Source organism: Lampetra fluviatilis, chromosome 62 (genome assembly GCF_964198595.1).
Source record: "Lampetra fluviatilis chromosome 62, kcLamFluv1.1, whole genome shotgun sequence".
NCBI lineage: Eukaryota > Metazoa > Chordata > Hyperoartia > Petromyzontiformes > Petromyzontidae > Lampetra > Lampetra fluviatilis.
This window is the reverse complement of record NC_136336.1, coordinates 3484667-3506067: the sequence shown is the minus strand read 5'-3', so window position 1 is coordinate 3506067 and position 21401 is coordinate 3484667. Positions and strand designations below refer to the sequence as shown.

General features: G+C 48.2%; 1 protein-coding gene across 1 annotated transcript; it reads right to left on the bottom strand.

Annotated features, from left to right (window-relative positions):
* Nucleotides 1–517: 517 nt before the first annotated feature.
* LOC144951391 (transcriptional regulator ERG homolog) lies at nt 518–20984 on the bottom strand. Its single transcript, XM_078881629.1, has 5 exons — nt 20909–20984; nt 6348–6425; nt 3928–4187; nt 1027–1138; nt 518–618 (listed from the first exon to the last, which is right to left on the bottom strand). The coding sequence occupies exons 1-5, from the start codon at nt 20982–20984 to the stop codon at nt 518–520; spliced, it is 627 nt and encodes a 208-aa protein (XP_078737755.1).
* Between the last annotated feature and the right edge of the window lie 417 nt (nt 20985–21401).

The following is a 21401-nucleotide window of genomic DNA, read 5'->3' as shown; positions in this document are numbered from 1 at the left end:
TGAAGGCTGGAACGGAGTACGAGATGGTGGCGTGGCCATAACTGCTCCCGGCCACCTTTGTCTCCCCAGTGCTGTTTTTTTTTTTTTACACAGCACCAGGTTCTCATTTGAGGCTGAGTCGACCTATAGGCGAGGTCCAGGACTGGTTCCGATATTCGCCGCTGATGTTGGCCGTGAGCGGGGAAATCAAACGCGGGTCGCCGAGTTCAATGCGCAGCGCTGTGACCGCTACACCGCCGCTCCTCCCAAAAGACAAAGACCCCCCCATATAGCCTTAAGAGACTGCTGGGGTAAGTGCTGTTAGCGAGCACCTATTAAGGCAGACACGAAGGCGTGGGTGGCCGGCACCACGCCCGGCCGCCTTTGTCTCCCCCCGGGGGGCTGACGTTTCCGCACCGCAGCAGGTACACGCACGCACACGCAAATGCAACAACACGCACACACATTGCACAGTTTCCCCCAGAGCGGACCCACAGGTGGGTCAGGTGAGTTCAGCTGCGCTGCGCTGGGGCTGGGCTCAGGGCGTGTCCTGGAAGAGCCCTGTGAAGTGGTGGTGATGGTGGTGAGGGCCCAGGTGTGACGGCGAGGCGCCCAGGTGAGACGCGGCCAGGTGAGACGCTCCAAGGTGAGACGCTCCCAGGTGAGATGCGCCCAGGTGGGACGTGCCCAGGTGGGACGATGACGCGCCCAGGTGCGACGCACACGCCAGGCCCCCGAACAGGTGCGACGGTTGCAGAGCCAGGTGCGAGGAGGCGGCGGCGGCGGCGGCGGCCGCAGCGGCGGCAGCAGCGACCGCGGCGGCAGAGGAGGCCGGCGACGATGAGGATGATGAGGAGGTCGGGGACCCGATGTGGCAGCCTGGGACACCGAGAGCTGATGAGCCGGAAGCTGAAGAGACGATTGCCTGCTGGTGCTGCTGGTGCTGCTGCTGCTGCAGGTGCTGCTGGTGGTGGTGATGGTGGTGGTGGTGATGGTGGACCCACGGGTAGGTGAACTGGGCGGGAGGAGAGACCGGGGCGGCCCCACTGACCAGGTTGAGCTTGTGGAAGCTGGAGGTGAAGTGGAGCGGGGTGAGCGCGGATTGGAGTTTGTAGGCGGTGGGGTCCGGAACCGGAGCCTGGCACGCCTGAGCCAAGCCCTGCACAGGCACACAGGCGGTCCTCGACTTACGAACACCCACACTTACGAACACTCACACTTACGAACACCCTCACTTACTAACACCCTCACTTACGAACACCCCCACTTACGAACACCCACACTTACGAACATACCCACTTACGAACACTCTCACTTATGAACACCCAACTTACGAACACCTCCACTTACAAACACCCCCACTTACGAACACCCCCACTTACGAACACTCACACTTACGAACACCCACACTTACGAACACCCTCACTTACGAATACTCACACTTACGAACACTCACACTTACGAACACCCTCACTTACTAACACCCTCACTTACGAACACCCCCACTTACGAACACCCACACTTACGAACATAACCCACTTACGAACACTCTCACTTATGAACACCCAACTTACGAACACCTCCACTTACGAACACCCCCACTTACGAACACCCACACTTACGAACACCCTCACTCACGAACACCCCCACTTACGAACACCCTCACTTACGAACACCAGCACTTACGAACACCCCCACTTACGAACCATGAAATATGTTTCAACCTTGACTTAAAACGCGAACTCGCACTTTTGCCTGGGCCTCCAACTCTGGATCGCCCCTCACACCTTCTCGGCAGAATGCACGTCACGCACAGTGGGTGACTACTTCCTCAATTCTTGAGGCTCCACAGCCCTAGCTGCAGGTTCCACCTCGCCCCCGTGGTGTTATAGGGGCGAGGTGCTGTTAGACAACCCGGAAAAAAAGACGCTCCATAGCTCATCGGATTCCTCAAGTATCAATACACATTTCTGATGCTGATTGGTGAAAAAAAAAGTGCTTGGTCGCTCGTTGACCGCTTGTGTTGCGATCGAAACGTCGTAGTTTTTTGTTACTTTTTAAATCCTTTATATTAAGTTCACTTGCTTGCTTGCTTGCGCGCTTACGACCGTGCAAATCTTTCGGTCGTTTTTTAACCCACTTCCCGTGATCCAATCGAGCTGACATTTTGCACACAGACTCGTTGTGCGTGACAATTTATTTTCGTGAAATTTTTTTTCCAAAATTTTACACTTTTAGGTAAATTTTTTAATTATATTTAATTACCAATTGCTTAATGGTGGCAGGCAATCATCTGACCCATAGGTGGCAGCCATCTCAAGCCAGAGGACGAGAGGACTCTAGCCGCCCGTTTCAAAGACCAATGTGGGCTGGGTTGTGGCCCATTGAACACGCATATAAAGGATTTATGGGTTAATTTTTGTTCTATTCTTTTAACCTATCTACGTGGCTTTTACCGAAAGACCCAGGAATGTGAATCCCTGCAGTCACGAAAGCGTTAAGTCAACAATTTTCAATATTACAGGAAATCCTGCTCACAATCAGCACGGCGTGCAATAGTCAGCGCTCGCCACGAGGAGGCAGCAGTGAAGAGGCCGCGGATTCAAATCCAACGTCCGTTTTACGTCCTGTATTTCTGATTGTGATCTGTGAAACAAAGAGCTTTATAGCTAACCGGATTCCTCCAGTATCAATAAACATTTCTGAATGTGATCTGAGAAAAAAAGAGATTTATAGCTAATCGGATTCCTCCAGTATCAATACATATTCTGATTCTTATCTGAAAAAAACAATAGATTTATAGCTCATCCGATTCATCCGGTATTAACACAAAATATCCCTCATATAGCCTTAACAGACTGTAGGGGCAAGTGCTGTTAGCGAGCACCTATGAAGGCCGGAACAGTACACGAGGGGGTGGGTGGCCAGCACCACGCCCGACCACCTTTGTCTCCCAGGTAGCGATGTTTATACACCGCACCAGGCACTCATTTTCGGCTGAGTCGACCTAGCGGAGGCCCGAGACCGGTTCAGACGATCGTCACTGGTGGTGTTGGCCGTGAGCGGGAATCGAACTCGTGTCGCCGGGTTCATAGCGCAGCGCGCTAAGCGCTACACACACAAAATCAAACAATCAACATTTCTCCGATTCTAGATTTGAAGCTTTCGTGACTGCAAGGATTCATATACCCTTAGGGTTTTTCGGTAAAGTCACGTAGGTAAAAAATGAAATAAAAATTAATAAAAGTAATAATATAAATAAAATAAAATAATACATCTATTTATTTTTTCTCATTACCCTGGTAGTGCGTTGTCTTTGAACTGTGCGCCTTTTGGCGTCATCTGGTCGAACACCATATGAGACTAGGCTCTAAAGAAAGCTGTCTCTGGTGTGGACCAATCAGTTTCAAAGACAATGCATACATTATCAGAGTATTGTTTTTTGTTTGCATTTTTGTTGCCAGAAAAAAGGGAAAAACCCCTATTAGTACATTTAATTCTATTATTACTTATATTATTACTTTTATTAATTTTAATAAAAATTTTTACCTACGTGACTTTACCGGAAACAAGTATAACCCGTAAAAACAAAGTTTTTCACTATAAATCCTTTATATGCGTGGCGGCTAGAGTCCTCTCGTCCTCTGGCTTGAGATGGCTGCCACCTATGGGTCAGATGATTGCATTGCACCATTAAGCAATTGGTAATTAAATATAATATTTTTGTCCTAAACAGTGTAAAATTTTGGAAAAAAAATTTCACGAACATTAATTGTCACGCACAACGAGTCTGTGTGCAAAATGTCAGCTCGATTGGATCACGGGAAGTGGGTTAAAAAAACGACCGAAAGATTTGCACGGTCCTAAGCAAGCACGCAAGCAAGTGAACTTAATATAAAGGATTTAACAAAGAGTATATTTCTCCGATTTCTCCCAAATCCCGCTCACCTGGAAGTCGAAGCGGTAGGCGTAGCGCTTGCCGTGCACCTTGCTCATGATGTTCTTGTCGTAGTAGTAGCGCAGAGCGCGGCTCAGCTTGTCATAGTTCATGTTGGGCTTGGCCTTGCGCGCTCCCCAACGGCGCGCCACTTCATCGGGGTCCGTGAGCTTGAACTCGCCGCGCGCGCCCTCCCACGTGATGCAGTGCGCGTTCGCCGCGTCCGACAGCAGCTCCAGCAGGAACTGCCACAGCTGGATCTGCCCGCTGCCTGCGGACAGGTAAGGTGTGTGTGTGTACAGGTGTGTGTGTAGGTGTATGTGTGTGTGTGTGTACAGGTGTGTGTGTGTACAGGTGTGTGTGTGCAGGTGTGTGTGTGCAGGTGTGTGTACAGGTGTGTGTGTGTACAGGTGTGTGTGTGTACAGGTATGTGTGTGTACAGGTGTGTGTGTGTGTACAGGTGTGTGTGTGCAGGTGTGTGTGTGCAGGTGTGTGTACAGGTGTGTGTGTGTACAGGTGTGTGTGTGTACAGGTATGTGTGTGTACAGGTGTGTGTGTGTACAGGTGTGTGTGTGCAGGTGTGTGTGTGCAGGTGTGGGGAGCGATAGTGTAGCGGTTAGCGCGCTGCACTATGAACCTAGCGACCCGGGTTCGATTCCCGCTCACGGCCAACACCAGTGACGATTATCTGAACCGGTCCTGGGCCTCCCCTAGGTCGACTCAGCCTCAAATGAGTACATGGTGCGGTGTATAAACATCGTCACTGGGGAGACAAAGGCGGCCGGGCGTGGTGCTGGCCACCCCACCCCCTCGTGTGCCGTGCCGGCCTTCATAGGTGCTCGCTAACAGCACTTGTACAGGTATAATACAAAGGTGTGTTTGTGTGTAATGAGCGGCATTTTCAGTTGTGTGGAACCTCACCTATCGCTCCACGCGAAGCTCCGGGTCTTCTTGGCCACAATCATGCCCTCCCTTCCAACGGGACATCTGCGCCGATTTGAAACATTAAGGCTGGCCTGCTCTACGATCCATCCTGGGTTGAACCAGGCTGGATTGGTGTGAGGAGCTAAAAAAAAACGTTTCAAGATCTGGACATTGTTCCCTTCTGCGAGCTCCTCCGGCAGGTGAGGCTGCGTTGGTTGGGTCACGTAGCCCCCACGCCTAGCTCGCGAATACTCAAGCAGCTTCTATTTCTAGATTGGAAGTTTTCGTGGTTCTTTCGGTAAAGTCACGTCGGTAAAAATAATATCAAATAAGAATAAAAAAAAATTCACTACGGAAGTTTGTGTTGCCTCTGAAACGTCGTGATTTAGTTATTTTTTATTTTATTTTCACCTACGTGACTTTACCGAAAGAACCAAAGAGTATAGCTTCTTCTTCTTGGTTCTTTCGGTAAAGTCACGTAGAAGGGAAATAATAAAATAAAATAAATAAAACATAATAAAATAAATGTATTACGTTTATTTCTATTTTTTTCCCCCTTTATTATTGTATTATTTCCCTTCTACGTGACTTTACCGAAAGAACCAAGAAGATGAATCCCTGCAGTCACGAAAGCTTTAAATCGAAAAGTATAGCTTCTATTTGGCAGGAGAGCGGAGGCTAAACGGACGCGGCACGGGCTGGAGAAGAGATGGAGCCTCACGTGGTACAGGAGGATGTGGAGCTCAGTGGACTTGCCCTAGACTGGCGTAGAGCTCGTGAAGGACGCTGCTGGGCATTTGGAGGCAGTCGCCCTCCAACAACAGCAGAGGAGCGATGCTCACAGCAACGAGCGGAGCGCAGGGTGGATAAAATACACCACTTTGGCACAGTAGCGAGCAAGAGTTGGTGCATCTACCAGTCATCTCAGTCGGTCAACCCATGGCACCTGGGTCTGTCCCGTGACCTCCTGCCAACAGCGAGCCTTCGACACTTCACGTGGCCTCAAAGTGCACCTAGCCTGGCACGGCGCCGTGGTGACGTCGCCAGCACTTAGCGAACGCCGGCTGGTTTTGTCGTTCTGTTGATGTCGATGTGTTGGTGTCTGTTGTGTTGACGTGTTGGTTTGTGTCTGTTGTGTTGATGTGTATTTGTGTGTGTCTGTTTGTGTTGGTGTGTGTTGATGTTGATGCGTGTCTGTTTGTGTTGGTGTGTGTTAGTGTGCCGGTTTGTGTTGATGTGTGTTGACGTGTTGGTGTGTCGGTGGTTTGTGTTGATGTGTCGGTTAGTGTTGATGTGTGTTGATGTGCTGGTTTGTGTTGATGTGTGTTGATGTGTTGTGTTGATGTGGTGTTGATGTGTTCTGTTGATGTGTTGTGTTGATGTGTTGTGTTGATGTGTGTTGATGTGTTGGTTTGTGTTGATGTGTGTTGATGTGTTGTGTTGATGTGTGTTGATGTGTGTTAATGTGCCGGGTTGATGTGTTGTGTTGATGTGTTATGCTGCTCACCTTTGTGGTGGGGGTGCGTGGCCCCCACCCCCCACCCAGATCCGTCCCGGACCTGGTGCCCCCCCTCGTACTTGGGCTCTGAGACGCAATCACAGACAAAGACAAATATCCCCCGTGTAGCCTTAGCAGACTGTAGGGGCAAGTGCTGTTAGCGAGCATCAGAACGGCACACGAGGGGGTGGGTGGCCAGCACCACGCCCGACCGCCTTTGTCTCCCCAGTGGCGATGTTTACAAACCGCACTGGGTACTCATTTGAGGCTGAGTCGACCTAGGGGAGGCCCAGGACCGGTTCAGATAATCGTCACTGGGTGTTGGCCGTGAGCGGGAATGAAACTCGGGTCGCCAGGTTCGTAGCGCAGCTCGCTAACCACTACACCACCGCTCCCCACGCATACATATCCACACACAGTACACACACGTGTGTGTGTGTACTGTGTACATATATAACATTCACACATACGTGTGTATGTATGTCAATACGCACACAAATATTCCCTCCGATGCGTTGCCTGGTTTTGCCCCGTGTTGTTCTGAACGATGTCCGACGTTTCGAACTAAATGCAGCATATTCTTAGGTTTTTTCGGTAAAGTCACGTAGGTAAAACATTAAAATTAATAAAAGTAAAATTTAAAAAATCACGACGTTTCGGAGGCAACACAAGCTTCCGTCTTCAGTGCCTCCGAAACGTCGTGATTTTTTAATTTTATTTTTTATTTTACTTTTATTAATTTTTATTTTTTACCTACGTGACTTTACCGAAAAAAACTAAGAATATGAATCCTTGCAGTCACGAAAGTTTCAAATCTAGAACTAAATGCAGCAGTTGAACACCTTAGGCTTTCGCGGCCAATACAAATTCATAATGAAGGTGTTTGGGTTAGATAGCGTAAGTATAAATGTGTCGTAACCCTCCACCACCCGACACAGACAATCAGTACGGGATTTGTCGCGTAAACAAAACGCCAAGTACAGGTAGTCCCCGGGGTTACGATGGTCCGACTTACGATATTTCGATCTTACGATGGCGATATCGATACGACAAAATTGCCATCAACAACCTAAACATCGTTCATAGTATGCAGACGACGGACAGAATCTTGGTGAGTACAGTACAATACGATACGTTACGATACGTTCAATGCATGTACGATACGTAGCTTTAGCGATTTCATTTCAAGGTTACCACGATACGATAAGTTCAATGCATTTTTTAAAGTTTTCATAGCAGATAGGATTGTTTTCTGAACAAAAACGTTCTATTAAATTGCAGTTCATACAGGTAGGCTAAGAATTTACCTTGTTGTTTTTACTTTACATTTTACAGTATTGCATTTCCCATGAATATGCTAAATTCCTCTTGATATGCAAATTATTTTGTCAAGGCGCTCTTCTTCCACCTCCAACCCAGCTTATATATAAGCTCCAAGCTTGGCAGTGTCTCATTCTTCACCTGAAGACGGCTGCTTGCGCTGTAGCCGAAACGTCGTGAGAACTATTTTATTATGTTTTATTATTTTATTATTTTATTACTTCCCTTCTACGTGACTTTACCGAAAGAACCAAGAAGAGTATATCGTTTATACAGTACGGTACTGTAAATTGCTCTGTTTTGCTAAATTATCACCATTCTTTAAGACGCCTGGGTAGGCTAGCCCATCTTCGACTTACGATATTTTCGACTTACGATGGGGTTGTCGTAACGCATCTCCATCGTAAGCAGAGGAATACCTGATAATTGTTTTTTTACCCTTTTATCTGGCAACAAAACTGACACCTTTTTTACGAGGAGTCATGTTTGCATAGACCACAATACCTGCAGTCATAATGCAAACAAAAAACATAACTCTGATCATGTATGCACTGTCCTTGAAGTTGATTGGTCCACACCCGAGACAGCTTTCCTTAGAGCCTAGTCTCACATGGGTTGGACCAGATGACGCCAAAAGGCGCACAACTCAAAGACAATGCACCATCAGAGTATGAGAGCTCGGGGCAAGCATCTACACCATTGGAACCTCATTTGCCAGTAAAAAATAAGATAATTGGTTTTTTACCCTTCTATCTGTCAACAAAACTGACACCTTTTTTACAAGGAGTCATGTTTGCATAGACCGCAATACCTGCAGGCATGATGCAAACAAAAAACATAACTCTGATAATGTATACAATGCACCATCAGAGTATGAGAGCTCGGGGTAAGCATTTACAAACACGACTCGTAAAAAAGGTGTCAGTTTTGTTGCCAAATAAAAGGGTAAAAAACCCATTATCATATTTTTTACTGCCAAATGAGGTACCAATGGTAGAGGACTACCTGTTACTACTTCGGCCCACCGGTGTGTTGCAGAGTGAATGTTGTGGATTTGCTCTCCAACACATTTATACTTACGCGATCTAACCCAAGAAGCTTCATTATGAATAAACGCAGCAGCAGCAGCGCTCACATTTGTCCCTAGATTGTACAAAGGTTGCCGGCTTGCTGCTGGTGTTTGACGCTGGCCAGCCGATCTAATTTACTTACGAAGTCTGCAACTCTGAGTTCGACTCCCTGCAGGTACGCCTAGCGCCTCGCAAGCCCTTTGGCTGTGGGAGTTCGTTCATGTGATCCATCGACCATTGCGTAGCGCGGTTTCCGATTCACCGCACGCCCATCCATCCGTCTTGTCTCTCAACATTGCGAGGAATGTATTGCTCTCAGCGAACGCAGCGAAACGTCGGACATCGTCTTCATCATTTCGCTTTCGCCAGGAGAAACCCCACGGCGTGCGAGGGGGCAACGCTCTATCCCAGGGGTTGGCGAAGCTGCGGCTCAGGAGCTGCTTGCGGCTCTTTCAGGGCTGCGGTGCGGCTCTTGAAATTCTAAATTAATGTCTCATTTTGTTGTTTCGGTTGCCCATCCCTCGCCATGGATGTCAAGTTTACCATGGGAGTCAAGTTCACCATGGGAGTCCAGTTCACCATGGGTGTCCAGTTTACCATGGGAGTCCAGTTTACCGTGGGAGTTCAGTTCACCATGGAAGTCCAGTTCACTATGGGAGTTCAGTTTATCGTGGAAGTCCAGTTTACCATGAAAGTCCAGTTAACCATGAAAGTCCAGTTTACCATGGGAGTCCAGTTTACCATGGGAGTCTAGTTTACCATGGAAGTCCAGTTCACCATGGGAGCCCAGTTTACCATGGAAGTCCAGTTTACCATGGGAGTCCAGTTTACCATGGAAGTCCAGTTTACCATGGAAGTCCAGTTTACCATGGAAGTCAAGTTTACCATGGGAGTCCAGTTTACCATGGGCAGGGGGTCGGCAACCTGTGGCTCCAAAGCCGCACGCGGCTCACCAAGGAGCCGTTCCGTGATGAGATTTATTCAGGACCGCCTGAATAAGGATTCGTTTTTACCGAATTCGCAACAACAACAAAAAGCTTCGTTGTTGTTTGGGTTGTCCACGCCCGGCTCCCTCTATCCCCATACAAGTGGCAGAGGCGGAGTTCGCGTAATTGCTGCACCGCTTTTCTCCCTGGAAAAGTCACGGTGCGTTCCACCAACCCTCGCTGCCTCCACCGTGCCGGGTCACGGGTCACGTGCAACAGCTCGCGACCCACAATCCTCTCTCTGCAACTTCGTAGCGACCTGGCAAGGACTGCGCGAGGAAGTGACGTGGCCGCACCAAGCAAAAAAAAAAACAAAGCCCGTCCGCCTTTGTCTCCCCAGTACCGGTGTTTAAACACCGCAACCAGGCAGGCATCTACGGGACCAAGTGGAGGCACAGGACCCGGTTCAGAAATCGAACTCAGCGTCGCCGGGTTCTTAGAGGCAGAAGTCGCAAACGGGTTTTGATTCCTTACCCGTACCCGGCCGCACCAGGGTCGCAAACGGGTACCCGTACCCTACCCGTACCCGGCCGGGTACGGGTAGGGTACGGGTATCGGGTACCCGATTGCGACCTCTGGGATGAAGCCATGTTGCAGGCGCGGGTGGGTTGATTCTAGGAACTTGAATTGTGAGAAGAGACAAGACGTTGGGAAATGAGTGACAAACGGTTACTCACCAGTAACTCACGGCCTACCCGTACCCGTACCCGGCCGCACCAGGGTCGCAAACGGGTACCCGTACCCGTACCCGGCCGGGTACGGGTAGCCGGGTGTCGGGTAGGGTACGGGTATCGGGTACCCGATTGCGACCTCTGCTTAGAGGTGATCATCGTTGTGTCATTAACGAACCAATGCACCACCGCTCCACACGAATTCACACGTGGACACGCACACAACCGTAGCCTTTAACAGACTGGGCAAGTCAGCAGCATGCCCGGCCGCCTTTGTCTCCCAGGTAGTCCTTTGATGCTGAGTCGATCTTGGCTAGGCTCAGGACCGGTTCAGATAACACTGGTCAACACACTTTTTCTGGCATAAGGTATTCCAACGGTGTTAAGGTAATTTTGGGGTGCTGATTCCAAATCTGGCATCAGTTTTTGTCTATCACATCAGGTTTTTGAGATATCAAATATTGCATTTTCAATAAAAACTGCAGAAGAAAAATATTAAATGTGGATATCTACATAAAATGATATTATAAACACACTATCCTAAAAATACAGCACCATATTTTAACACTAAAGCAGTCACTGACTCGCAACAACTTGCAATCATAAGTGACAGAGTTAATTTCGGGTAAAATCAATGAAAATGGGATATGCCGATAGCATAAAAATGAGATGTGATAGAGCAAATTTGAGATCAGATTTGGAATCAGCACCCTGAAATTAGTCTAAAACAGCTGCAAAAGTCCAGGCCAGAAAAAAATGTTTTTTTTGTTGACCAGCTGTTTTTTTTGTTGACCAGCTGTTATGTATTGTTTCCTGAGCGAGAATCAAAATCGCTTCGCTGGGCTGGTAGCGCAGTGGTTTGGTGCACTGCACCACCGCGTATCTATAATTACCAGTAATAAATACCTGTACAAACATGTACATACATTAATGTAACAATTATAATATATTAGTGTGTATAAGATGAGCGGTGGTGCAGTGGTTTGCGCAATTCCCGGCCACGGCTAAATAACCGATCCTGTGCGCAGCATTAATCCGGGCGGCCGCGAGATTCGAACCGTGAATCCCTGCTGGGCCCCTTAGCCACGGTCACAGCGCGAATGTTCATATAATAACACGGGTCGCCGGGTTCAAAGCGCAGTGCGCTAACCACTGCGCCACCGCTCACCTCACATATATACATAAAACACAAACGGTACGCACACGCACATACACAATTGTGATGTTACACACGTGTGTGATGTATGTAAGTATATGTATGGTATTCATATATACGTAGATTACGTGTAAAATACAGATAAATAATTTCAACATTTATAATGATATGTAACATTAAAATGTATAAATAACTTGTAATACATCATACACAAAACATGAACTATACATCTTCTTGGTTCTTTCGGTAAAGTCACGGAGAAGGAAAATAATAAAATAATAACAATAAAACATAATAAAATAATTCTCACGACGTTTCGGCCACAACGCAAGCAGCCGTCTTCAGGTGGAGAACAGGTTTGTCGAGAAGGCAGAGTCCTGTTCTCCACCTGAAGACGGCTGCTTGCGTTGTGGCCGAAACGTCGTGAGAATTATTTGATTATGTTTTATTTGTATTATTTTATTACTTCCCTTCTACGTGACTTTACCGAAAGAACCAAGAAGATGAATCCCTGCAGTCACGAAAGCTTTAAATCGAAATGAACTATACAATAAAGACAGACAAAGATCCCCCGAATAGCCTTAACAGACTGTTGGGGCAAGTGCTGGTAGCGAGTCGGACCGATGAAGGCCGGCACGGCACACGAGGGGGTGGGTGGCCAGCACCACGCGCGGCCGCCTTTGTCTCCCTAGCGGCGATATTTACACACTATATGGACCGTACATATATAGACACACACACATACGGCTCGATGGACATACGTGTACACATCTAATTGATGTACATCACGTTGACTGTGTCATCTACGGCATAGCGATGTTTCAGAAGGGATGACGCAATTCATTTGCGCGCGTTACAAATTGTATAATTATTACATAGAGAGAGAGAGAGGGATGAAATTCGTCACAAATATAAATCATTGCGACAATATTTATAAACTTACAAGACACATCCGAATAAAATATACATTTCGGGTTACCGGTTTTGGAACAACAACGATTATAATGACCAAACCCTAATATCTACATGATCATCGATAAGACATGAGGACAAAGGCCCCCCGTATAGCCTTAACAGACTGTTGGGGCAAGCGCTGTTTGCGAGTAGCACCCTATGAAGACCGCAACGGAATACGAGAACAACGCCCGGCCGCATTTGTCTCCCGAGTTGCGATGTTTACACACCGCACCAGGTACTCTTTTGAGGACACAGACAGCTGTCTTTCCGACAGCTGTGTTTCTTCACCTGAGGACGGCTGCTTGTGTTGTGGCCGAAACGTCGTGAGAATTTTTATTTTACTACTATGAGACATCTCCTTTACCAGTGGCAAAATATAGTAATAGGTTTTTACCCTTTCAACTGGTACAAAAACTGACACCTTTATACAAGGCATCATGTTTGCAATAACCACAACACAAGCATTCAAAATGCAAGCAAAAAGAAACAACTCTGATGATGATAATTATTTTTTGAGTTGTACGCCTTTTGGCGTCATCTGGTCCAACACCAATGGAGACTAGGCACTAAGAAAAGCTGTCTCGGGTGTGGACCAATCAACTTCAAGGACAGTGCATGTCATTATCATCATCAGAGTTGTTTCTTTTTGTTTGCATTTTGACTGCTTGTGTTGTGGTTATTGCAAACATGATGCCTTGTATAAAGGTGTCAGTTTGTGTACCAGTTGAAAGGGTAAACACCTATTACTATAATTTTTATTTTATTATGTTAACATTTTATTATGTTATTATTTCCCTTCTACGTGACTTTACCGAGAGAACCAAGAAGACCGAATATATTAGTTTTTAGTTTATTTTACGGACCGCTGCGTTTAGCTGGAGCAGGTATTGTGGTGCCTGTAGCTCCAGGCACTGGATGTGGGGAGCGGTAGGGAGATGTTAACTTCCTCGCCTGGTCTGCAGGAGGTCCAGGGCTCGATCCCGACCCTGACATTCATTGGGATTATTTGATTATTTTGGTTGCGATAAATGTCCACAATGATGGCCCGTTTTGTTGAGCTATCATGTTGTGGCCAGGTCGCTTCTTAAAAATAATTTGATACCTCAGGGGGCTTTGCCTGGTATATGATGGGGATGGTTTCGTGTTGTATTTGTTTGTGTTTGTGTGATTTGTTTACATTTCTTGTACTCTAGATTTAAAGTTTTCGTGACTGCAGGGATTCATAATCTTTGGTTCTTTGGGTAAAGTCACGTAGGTAGAAAATAAAATAAATTAAATCACGACGTTTCGGGCGCAACACAAGCGTCCGTCATCAGGTGGGACCACCACAGCAATAAACAATTGCTGAAGTGGGCAAAAGGGTTGCGGTAACAAGAGGCTATATAGGTAAGAGAGGGGGGGAGGAGCCAGGGAGGAGAGATAGAGAGGGGGGGGGTACTGTAGGAGGAGTGGAGTGCTGCTCACGACACTCCTACTACCCTTAACCACCCCCCTATCTCTCCTTCCTGACTCGTCCCCCCCTCTCTTACCTATATAGCCTCTTGTTACAGCAGCCACTTTGCCCACTTCAGCAATTGCTTCTTGCTGTGGTTGTCCCACCTGATGACGGACGCTTGTGTTGCGCGCGAAACGTCGTGAGTTAATTTATTTTATTTTATACCTACGTGACTTTACCGACATAACTTTCGTATACTTTGCACGACTATCGTGTCTTCTTGGTTCTTTCGGTAAATAATTATTTTATTATGTTGTATTTTTATTATTTAATTCTTTCCATTCTACGTGACTTTACCGAAAGAACCAAGAAGATGAATCCCTGCAGTCACGAAAGCTTTAAATCGACTATCGTGTGTTCGTACTGCTTGTTGTTGTGACGTTCTTGCACCCGTGCCCCTACTGAACATCTGTGACAAGAAGAGCTTCATAGCTCATCGGATTCCTCCAGGATAAGCACATTTATCCTGATTCTGAATGTCACGCTGTGTCCGTGCCGCACAGATAGCCGCTGACACGAAGCCGTCGATTGTCATCAAGCGATGGTTGCCTGAAGAAGGGAGATGAGGTCAGTGTGGGGAGGAGTGTGGGGAGGAGTGTGGGGAGGAGGTGATGGGTGTGTGGAGGAGGTGAGGTGAGTGTGTGGAGGAGGTGAGGTTGAGTGTGGTGAGGAGTGTGGGGAGGAGTGTGGTGAGGAGGTGATGACGAGGTGCGGAGGAGTGTGTGGGAGAGGTGAGGTGAGTGTGAGGAGTGTGAGGAGGTGATGGGTGTGAGGAGGAGGTGAGGTGAGTGTGGTGAGGAGTGTGTGGAGGAGGTGAGGTAAGGGTGAGGAGTGTTAGGAGGTGATGGGTGTGTGGAGGAGGTGAGGTGAGTGTGTGGGAGAGGTGAGGTGAGTGTGAGGAGGAGTGTGTGGAGGAGGTGATGTAAGTGTGAGGAGCTGATGGGTGTGTGGAGGAGGTGACGGATGTTAAGAGGAGGAGGAGGTTAGAGGGGGCTAGGGTGGAAAGTGATGAGGTGGCGGAGGGTGTGAGATATTCATGAAAGAGGTAAGAGGAGGTGATACGGGGGGTGTGAGGGGTCTCTCCCCTCCTCCCCGACTCTCAGGAAGCGGAGTTTCCGAGGTCCGGAACCCGACTCGGAGCAATAAAATAATCGACGGGGAAGAGAGGGAGACACACGGGGGTGGGGGGGGGGCAGAGGGAGACACACGGGGGGGCAGAGGGAGACACACGGGGGGCAGAGGGAGACACACGGGGGGCAGAGGGAGACACACGGGGGGGCAGAGGGAGACACACGGGGGGGCAGAGGGAGACACACGGGGGGCAGAGGGAGACACACGGGGGTGGGGGGGGCAGAGGGAGACACGGGGGGGGGGGGGTGGACAGAGGCACGTGGAGACGGCCAGAGAGACACGACGAGATGGACAGAGACACGGCTAACGCGCATAACACACACGCACGCGCATCACACACACACACGCACGTACATCAGAAAGACAAAGATCCCCCATATAGCCTTAACAGACTGTAGGGGCAAGTGCTGTTAGCGAGCACCTATGAAGGCCAAAACGGTACACGAAGGGGTGGGTGGCCAGCACCACGCCCGACCGCCTTTGTCTCCCCAGTTGCGATGTTTACACACCGCACCGGGTATTCATTTCAGGCTGAGTCGACCTAGGGGAGGCCCAGGACCGGTTCAGATAATCGTCACTGGTGTTGGCTGTGAGCGGGAATCGAACCCGGGTCGCCAGGTTTTGTAGCGCAACGCGTGAACAGCTACATTATTACACCTATCCACACACCTGTACACACACACACCTTTACACACACCTGTACACACACACACCTATACACACACCTATACACACACCTGTACACACACACCTGCACACACACACCTGTACACACACCCGGGTCGCCAGGTTCATAGCGCAGCGCGCTAACCGCTATACTACCGCACGCACAACGCACACTCGCGTGTACACGTGTCGTGTACACAGGTGGAGTGGTGGCGCACTGGTTAGCGCATCGCTCATTGAACCCGACCTGCTACGTAACTTCAATTGCGCACTCACCAGGGGCTATGACATCAGTCGTCAACCATTGACCAGGGGGGTGAAGTATGGCAGACAAAAAAAAACTTCCAAGATGATCGACACGGCGTGGCGGAAGCCTTCGTCCGACGATTGACCCAAACTAGCGCCGCTCGTCACGAAGTGCCTTGTGCCAGGCTAGGTGCACTTTGTGCAATAGCTATACGCGCACAAATCACGGACGTGCTTGATCTGCGTACATCGATGAGACGTAAGACAGTACACCAGACACTTAGTTTATCATTCAAATACGCACACATCGGTTACTTATAAGTTTCACATGCCATGTGTGTTTGTGTTATTGGACAGAGAGCGGTGGCGCAGTGGTTAGCGCGCTGCGCTACGAACCCGGCGACTTGAGACGGAGTGTCGCTCACGGCCAACAACGGCGACGATAATTATCTGAACCGGTCCGGGGCCTCTCCTTGGTCGACTCAGCCTCAAATGACGACCTGGGGCGGTGTGTTCCGTGGCGGCCGACAAAGGACGCTCGCCAACAGCACTTGCCCTAACAGTCGCCTGAGGCTATCCCGGGGTGGGGATCTTTTGTCTTTGTTAAAAGACACAATTGCAGGGCGATCCGTTTGTAGACACCCCACTAAAATACATCTGGAGGAACCACAGAGTATCTGAAACCATTGCATATCAAAGATCCTTTAAGTGTCTTCCCACCAATATCAATGCAAGCACTGCTTCTTGTAACATTCTCCACCCTGTAATGTGCCGAGCACATCGCTTCCACGATTATTCATTTGGGATTGTCGAGAAGGGAGAGAGAGTGGGTGGTATCTGTAAATGGATCGCCCTGCATAACTCGCAAAAGGTTACGACGGCGCTTTCGCGTGTTTCAGTTTTAAGTTTAATTTATTTGGTAGAGCCCCGTGAGCCATTCGGCTCTTGAATCGGGTGCAACCGCAACAAACAAAAATACTAAAACATGAACAAGAAAATATCTTAAAAGTGAAGTCACGTAGAAGGGAAAAAATAAAATAATAAAAATCAAACATAATAAGCGAAAATTCTCACGACATTTCGGCCACAACGCAGACAGCTCTGTTCTTCACCTGAGGACGGCTGCTTGCGTTGTGGCCGAAACGTCGTGAGAATTTTAGCTTATTATGTTTTAGGTTTATTATTTTATTATTATTTCCCTTCTACGTGACTTTACCGAAAGAACCAAGAATATGAATCGATGCAGCCACGAAAGCTTTAAATCGAAATTTTAATCTTAAAGTGACTATGCGCAAACAGAAAAAATCCAGGAAAAAAACTGCGTGGAGGTCATTTCTGTAGAAGTATTACGATGAAACGGAACGCATGAGACCCACTGACACATCATCACCTTCAACGCAGTGGTCCTTAACCTGCCGCCTTGAACCCCCTTAGGTTCATCTTCTTGGTTCTTTCGGTAAAGTCACGTAGAAGGGAAATAATAAAATAATAAAAATAAAACATAATAAAAATAATTCTCACGACGTTTCGGCCACAACGCAAGCAGCCGTCTTCAGGTGAAGAACAGGTCTGTCGGAAAGACAGCGTCTGAGGACGGCTGTTTGCGTTGTGGCCGAAACGTCGTGAGAATTATTTTATTATGTTTTATTTTTATTATTTTATTATTTCCCTTCTACGTGATGACTTTACCGAAAGAACCAAGAAGATGAATCCCTGCAGTCACGAAAGCTTTAAATCGAAATTTTATTATGTTTTATTTTTATTATTTTATTATTTCCCTTCTACGTGATGACTTTACCGAAAGAACCAAGACGATGAATCCCTGCAGTCACGAAAGAAGCTTTAAATCGACATTCCCCCTTCGGTTCTCGAACGCTACAAAATGCGCAATGTTAACCAATACCGTCATTATAATAAACGTTACGGGAAACACATCCCCTATTTATTCATCATATAAACAGAAATCTATTTTATAGCAATGTATTGGGTGGGGGGGGGGGGGACATTTTGAGAATATTTGAATATTGGGGGGGACACATTTCTGTGTATATGATTGCGGTTATGGTTGTACTTTATGAATCCCTAATCTCTGCCATTACATACAGTGAATCAAGAAAGGGTAAAAAAGATCAAACAGAGCAATGTAATACAATACACTATTAGACATTATTGTAAAACACAATTAAAAAGTCAATCCTATGTGTTAATAATTGTTTAAATTCGTTTTCAAATTAAGATTTTTTTTCTGGGGGGGGGACCCCCACACCCCCTGGAAGATTTGGTCCCCCCCCAATGTTGACTCCATGGCTACGGCCTTGATGTTAATAAACAGAGTAAAATTTCGATTTAAAGCTTTCGTGACTGCAGGGATTCATCTTATTGGTTCATTCGGTAAAGTCACGTAGAATGGAAAAAAATAAAATAATAAAAATAAAACATAATAAAATAATTCTCACGACGTTTCGGCCACAACGCAAGTAGCCGTCCTCAGGTGGAGAACAGGTCTGTCGAGGAGACAGAGTCATTCAGACTCTGTTGTGGCCGAAACGTCGTGACAGAGTCATTCAGACTCTGTTGTGGCCGAAACGTCGTGACAGAGTCATTCAGACTCTGTTGTGGCCGAAACGTCGTGAGAATTATTTTATTATGTTTTATTTTTATTAGTTTATTATTTCCATTCTACGTGACTTTACCGAAAGAACCAAGAAGATGAAACAGAGTTAAGTTGTAACTTATGCGCCGCGTGATTAATTTGTGTTTTCGATGATTTACCTTCAAAAAAAAAAATCTGGCCACGTCTCGCCACCCCTCCCCCGCCACCTCCTAAGAGGTGCGTGATGCACCCAGGTGAAGAAGACCCACACTGCTTGAACAGAACGTGCCGGGGATCTTGTGCTGTTAGCGAGCACCTATTACAGCCGTGACTGTGCAAGGAGGGAGTGTTGTGAGCAGCACCGATTCGTAAGTCGCTACCCGCTTCATGATGACGCCACGAGACCAAGACTCCCCCGCCTTCGCCTATGCCGCAGTGGCGATGTTTGCTACGCACCGCAGAAGGTACTAATTTGAGGCTGAGTCGACCTATGGGAGGCCCAGGACCGGTTCAGATAATCGTCATCGGTGTGGGCCGTGAGCGGGAATCGAACTCGGGAGGCAAAGGTTCTTAGCGCGAATAAATAAAGACAAAGATCCCCCGTATAGCCTGTAACAGACTGTTGGGGCGAGTGCTGTTAGGGAGCACCTATGAAGGCCGGCACGGCACGCGAAGGGATGGAGTGGCCAGCATCACGGCCGACCGCCTTTGTCTTCCTTTTGGCGATGTTTACACACCACACCAGGTTACTCATTTTTCGGCTGAGTCGACATAGGGGAGGCCCAGGACCAGTCCAGACAATCGGCACTGGTGTTGGCCCTGAGCGGGGATCGAACTCGGGAAGCAAAGGTTCTTAGCGTGAATAAACACAGACAAAGATCCCCCGTATAGCCTGTAACAGACTGTTGGGGCAAGTGCTGTTAGCGAGTAGCACCTATGAAGGCCGGCACGGCGCACGAGGGGGTGGGTGGCCATGGTTACTACACGCCGCACCAGGTACTCATTTTGAGGCTGAGTCGACCTAGGGGATACCACAAACTCACACACACACGTGGACCCACCCACACAGACTATACGACACGCATCAATTTACGGAACACAGAGAGAGAGAAAGTCATCACCTTGTTGTGATACGGCAACGCAATTGCGCAAAAAAATTTAAAACGTAACTTAGAAAGTGGGGTTGACGAATTAGATATATGGTACGTTAAATCCGCATTGACGGAGTATCGAATCTCTGTACATGTAAAACTAACGTGGATTAGACCACACACTCACACAGATGATAACTTACACAAAGATCTCCCCGCGTAGCCTGAACAGACTGCTGGGACAAGTGCTGTTAGCGAGTAGTAGCTATGAAGGCCAACACCACCCCCGGCCGCCTTTGTCTCCCCAGTGGCGATGTTTACTACGCACCGCACCAGGTACTCATTTGAGGCTGAGTCCACCTAGCGGAGGACCAGGAGCAGTCCAGACAATTGTCACCGGTGTTGGTCGCGAGCGGGAATCACAAAGATCCCCCGTATAGCCTGTAACAGACTGTTGGGGCAAGTGCTGTTAGCGAGCACCTATGAAGGTCGGAACGGTACACGAAGGGGTGGGTGGCCAGCACCACGCCCGACCGCCTTTGTCTCCCCAATGGCGTTGTTTACTACACACCGCACCAGGTGCTCATTTGAGGCTGAGTCGACCTAGGGGAGGCCCAAGGCCGGTTCAGATAATCGTTACTGGTGTTAGCCGTGAGCGGGAATCGAAACCTTGGTCGCCAGGTTCATAGCGCAGCGCGCTAACCGCTACACTACCGCTCCCCACACGCGTGCACACACACACGTGCACACACACGTGTACACACACACGTGTACACACACACGTACACACACACGTGCACACACACACGTCCACACACACACGTGTACACACACACACACGTCCACACACACACGTGTACACACACATACACGGTCACACACGTACACACACACACGTGTACACACACACACACGTGTGCACACACACGTGCACACACACATACACGTGTACACACACGTGCACACACGTACATACACACACGTGCACACACACACGTGCACACACACACGTGTACACACACACACGTGTACACACACACACGTGTACACACACACACGTGCACACACGTGCACACACGTGCACACACACGTGCACACACACGTGCACACACATACACACGTGTACACAAACACACGTGCACACACACACATGCGCACACACGCACGTGCACGCACACACTCACTCACCTGTCGACAGGTACATGTTGACCATGAAGTTACACGTCGTGTAAGCGCTGCATTCGGGATGAGAATTCGCCCTCATTATGAACACCCCGCTTGAGAGTACGCGGAGTCTATAGCGACGCTCTACAGCCGGCCCGGACCCACATCTCGAGTGCAGCTATCCTATACACAGCACACACCTACAGCGGTACAACTATACGGCATAGCCACATCTATCGCGGCACGGCTATACCACACGACACATCCACATCTTCTAGCATCATCCGTAACGGCACGGCTATACTAGACAGCACATCCACATCTCCAGCAGTGCAGATATCCAATACGGCATGACCACGTCTGTAGCATCGTCACTAGCAGTGTCGCTATACCATCCACTCCACGTCTGCTGCAGTACGAGTTTATACCATATGACACATCAACATCTCGAGGAGCATCTCAAGTATCACTGGTCTACCATGCAGATCTATAGGGGCTCGTCTATACCAGACCACTC

Coding starts and splice junctions, on each gene's coding strand:
- LOC144951391 (XM_078881629.1), bottom strand. CDS start 20,984: ATGAGGGCGAATTCTCATCCCGAATGCAGCGCTTACACGACGTGTAAC. Junction 6,426..20,908: donor CAACATGTACCTGTCGACAG/GTGAGTGAGTGT, acceptor ATTGCGTCTCAG/AGCCCAAGTACGAGGGGGGG. Junction 4,188..6,347: donor CACGCACCCCCACCACAAAG/GTGAGCAGCATA, acceptor ACCTGTCCGCAG/GCAGCGGGCAGATCCAGCTG.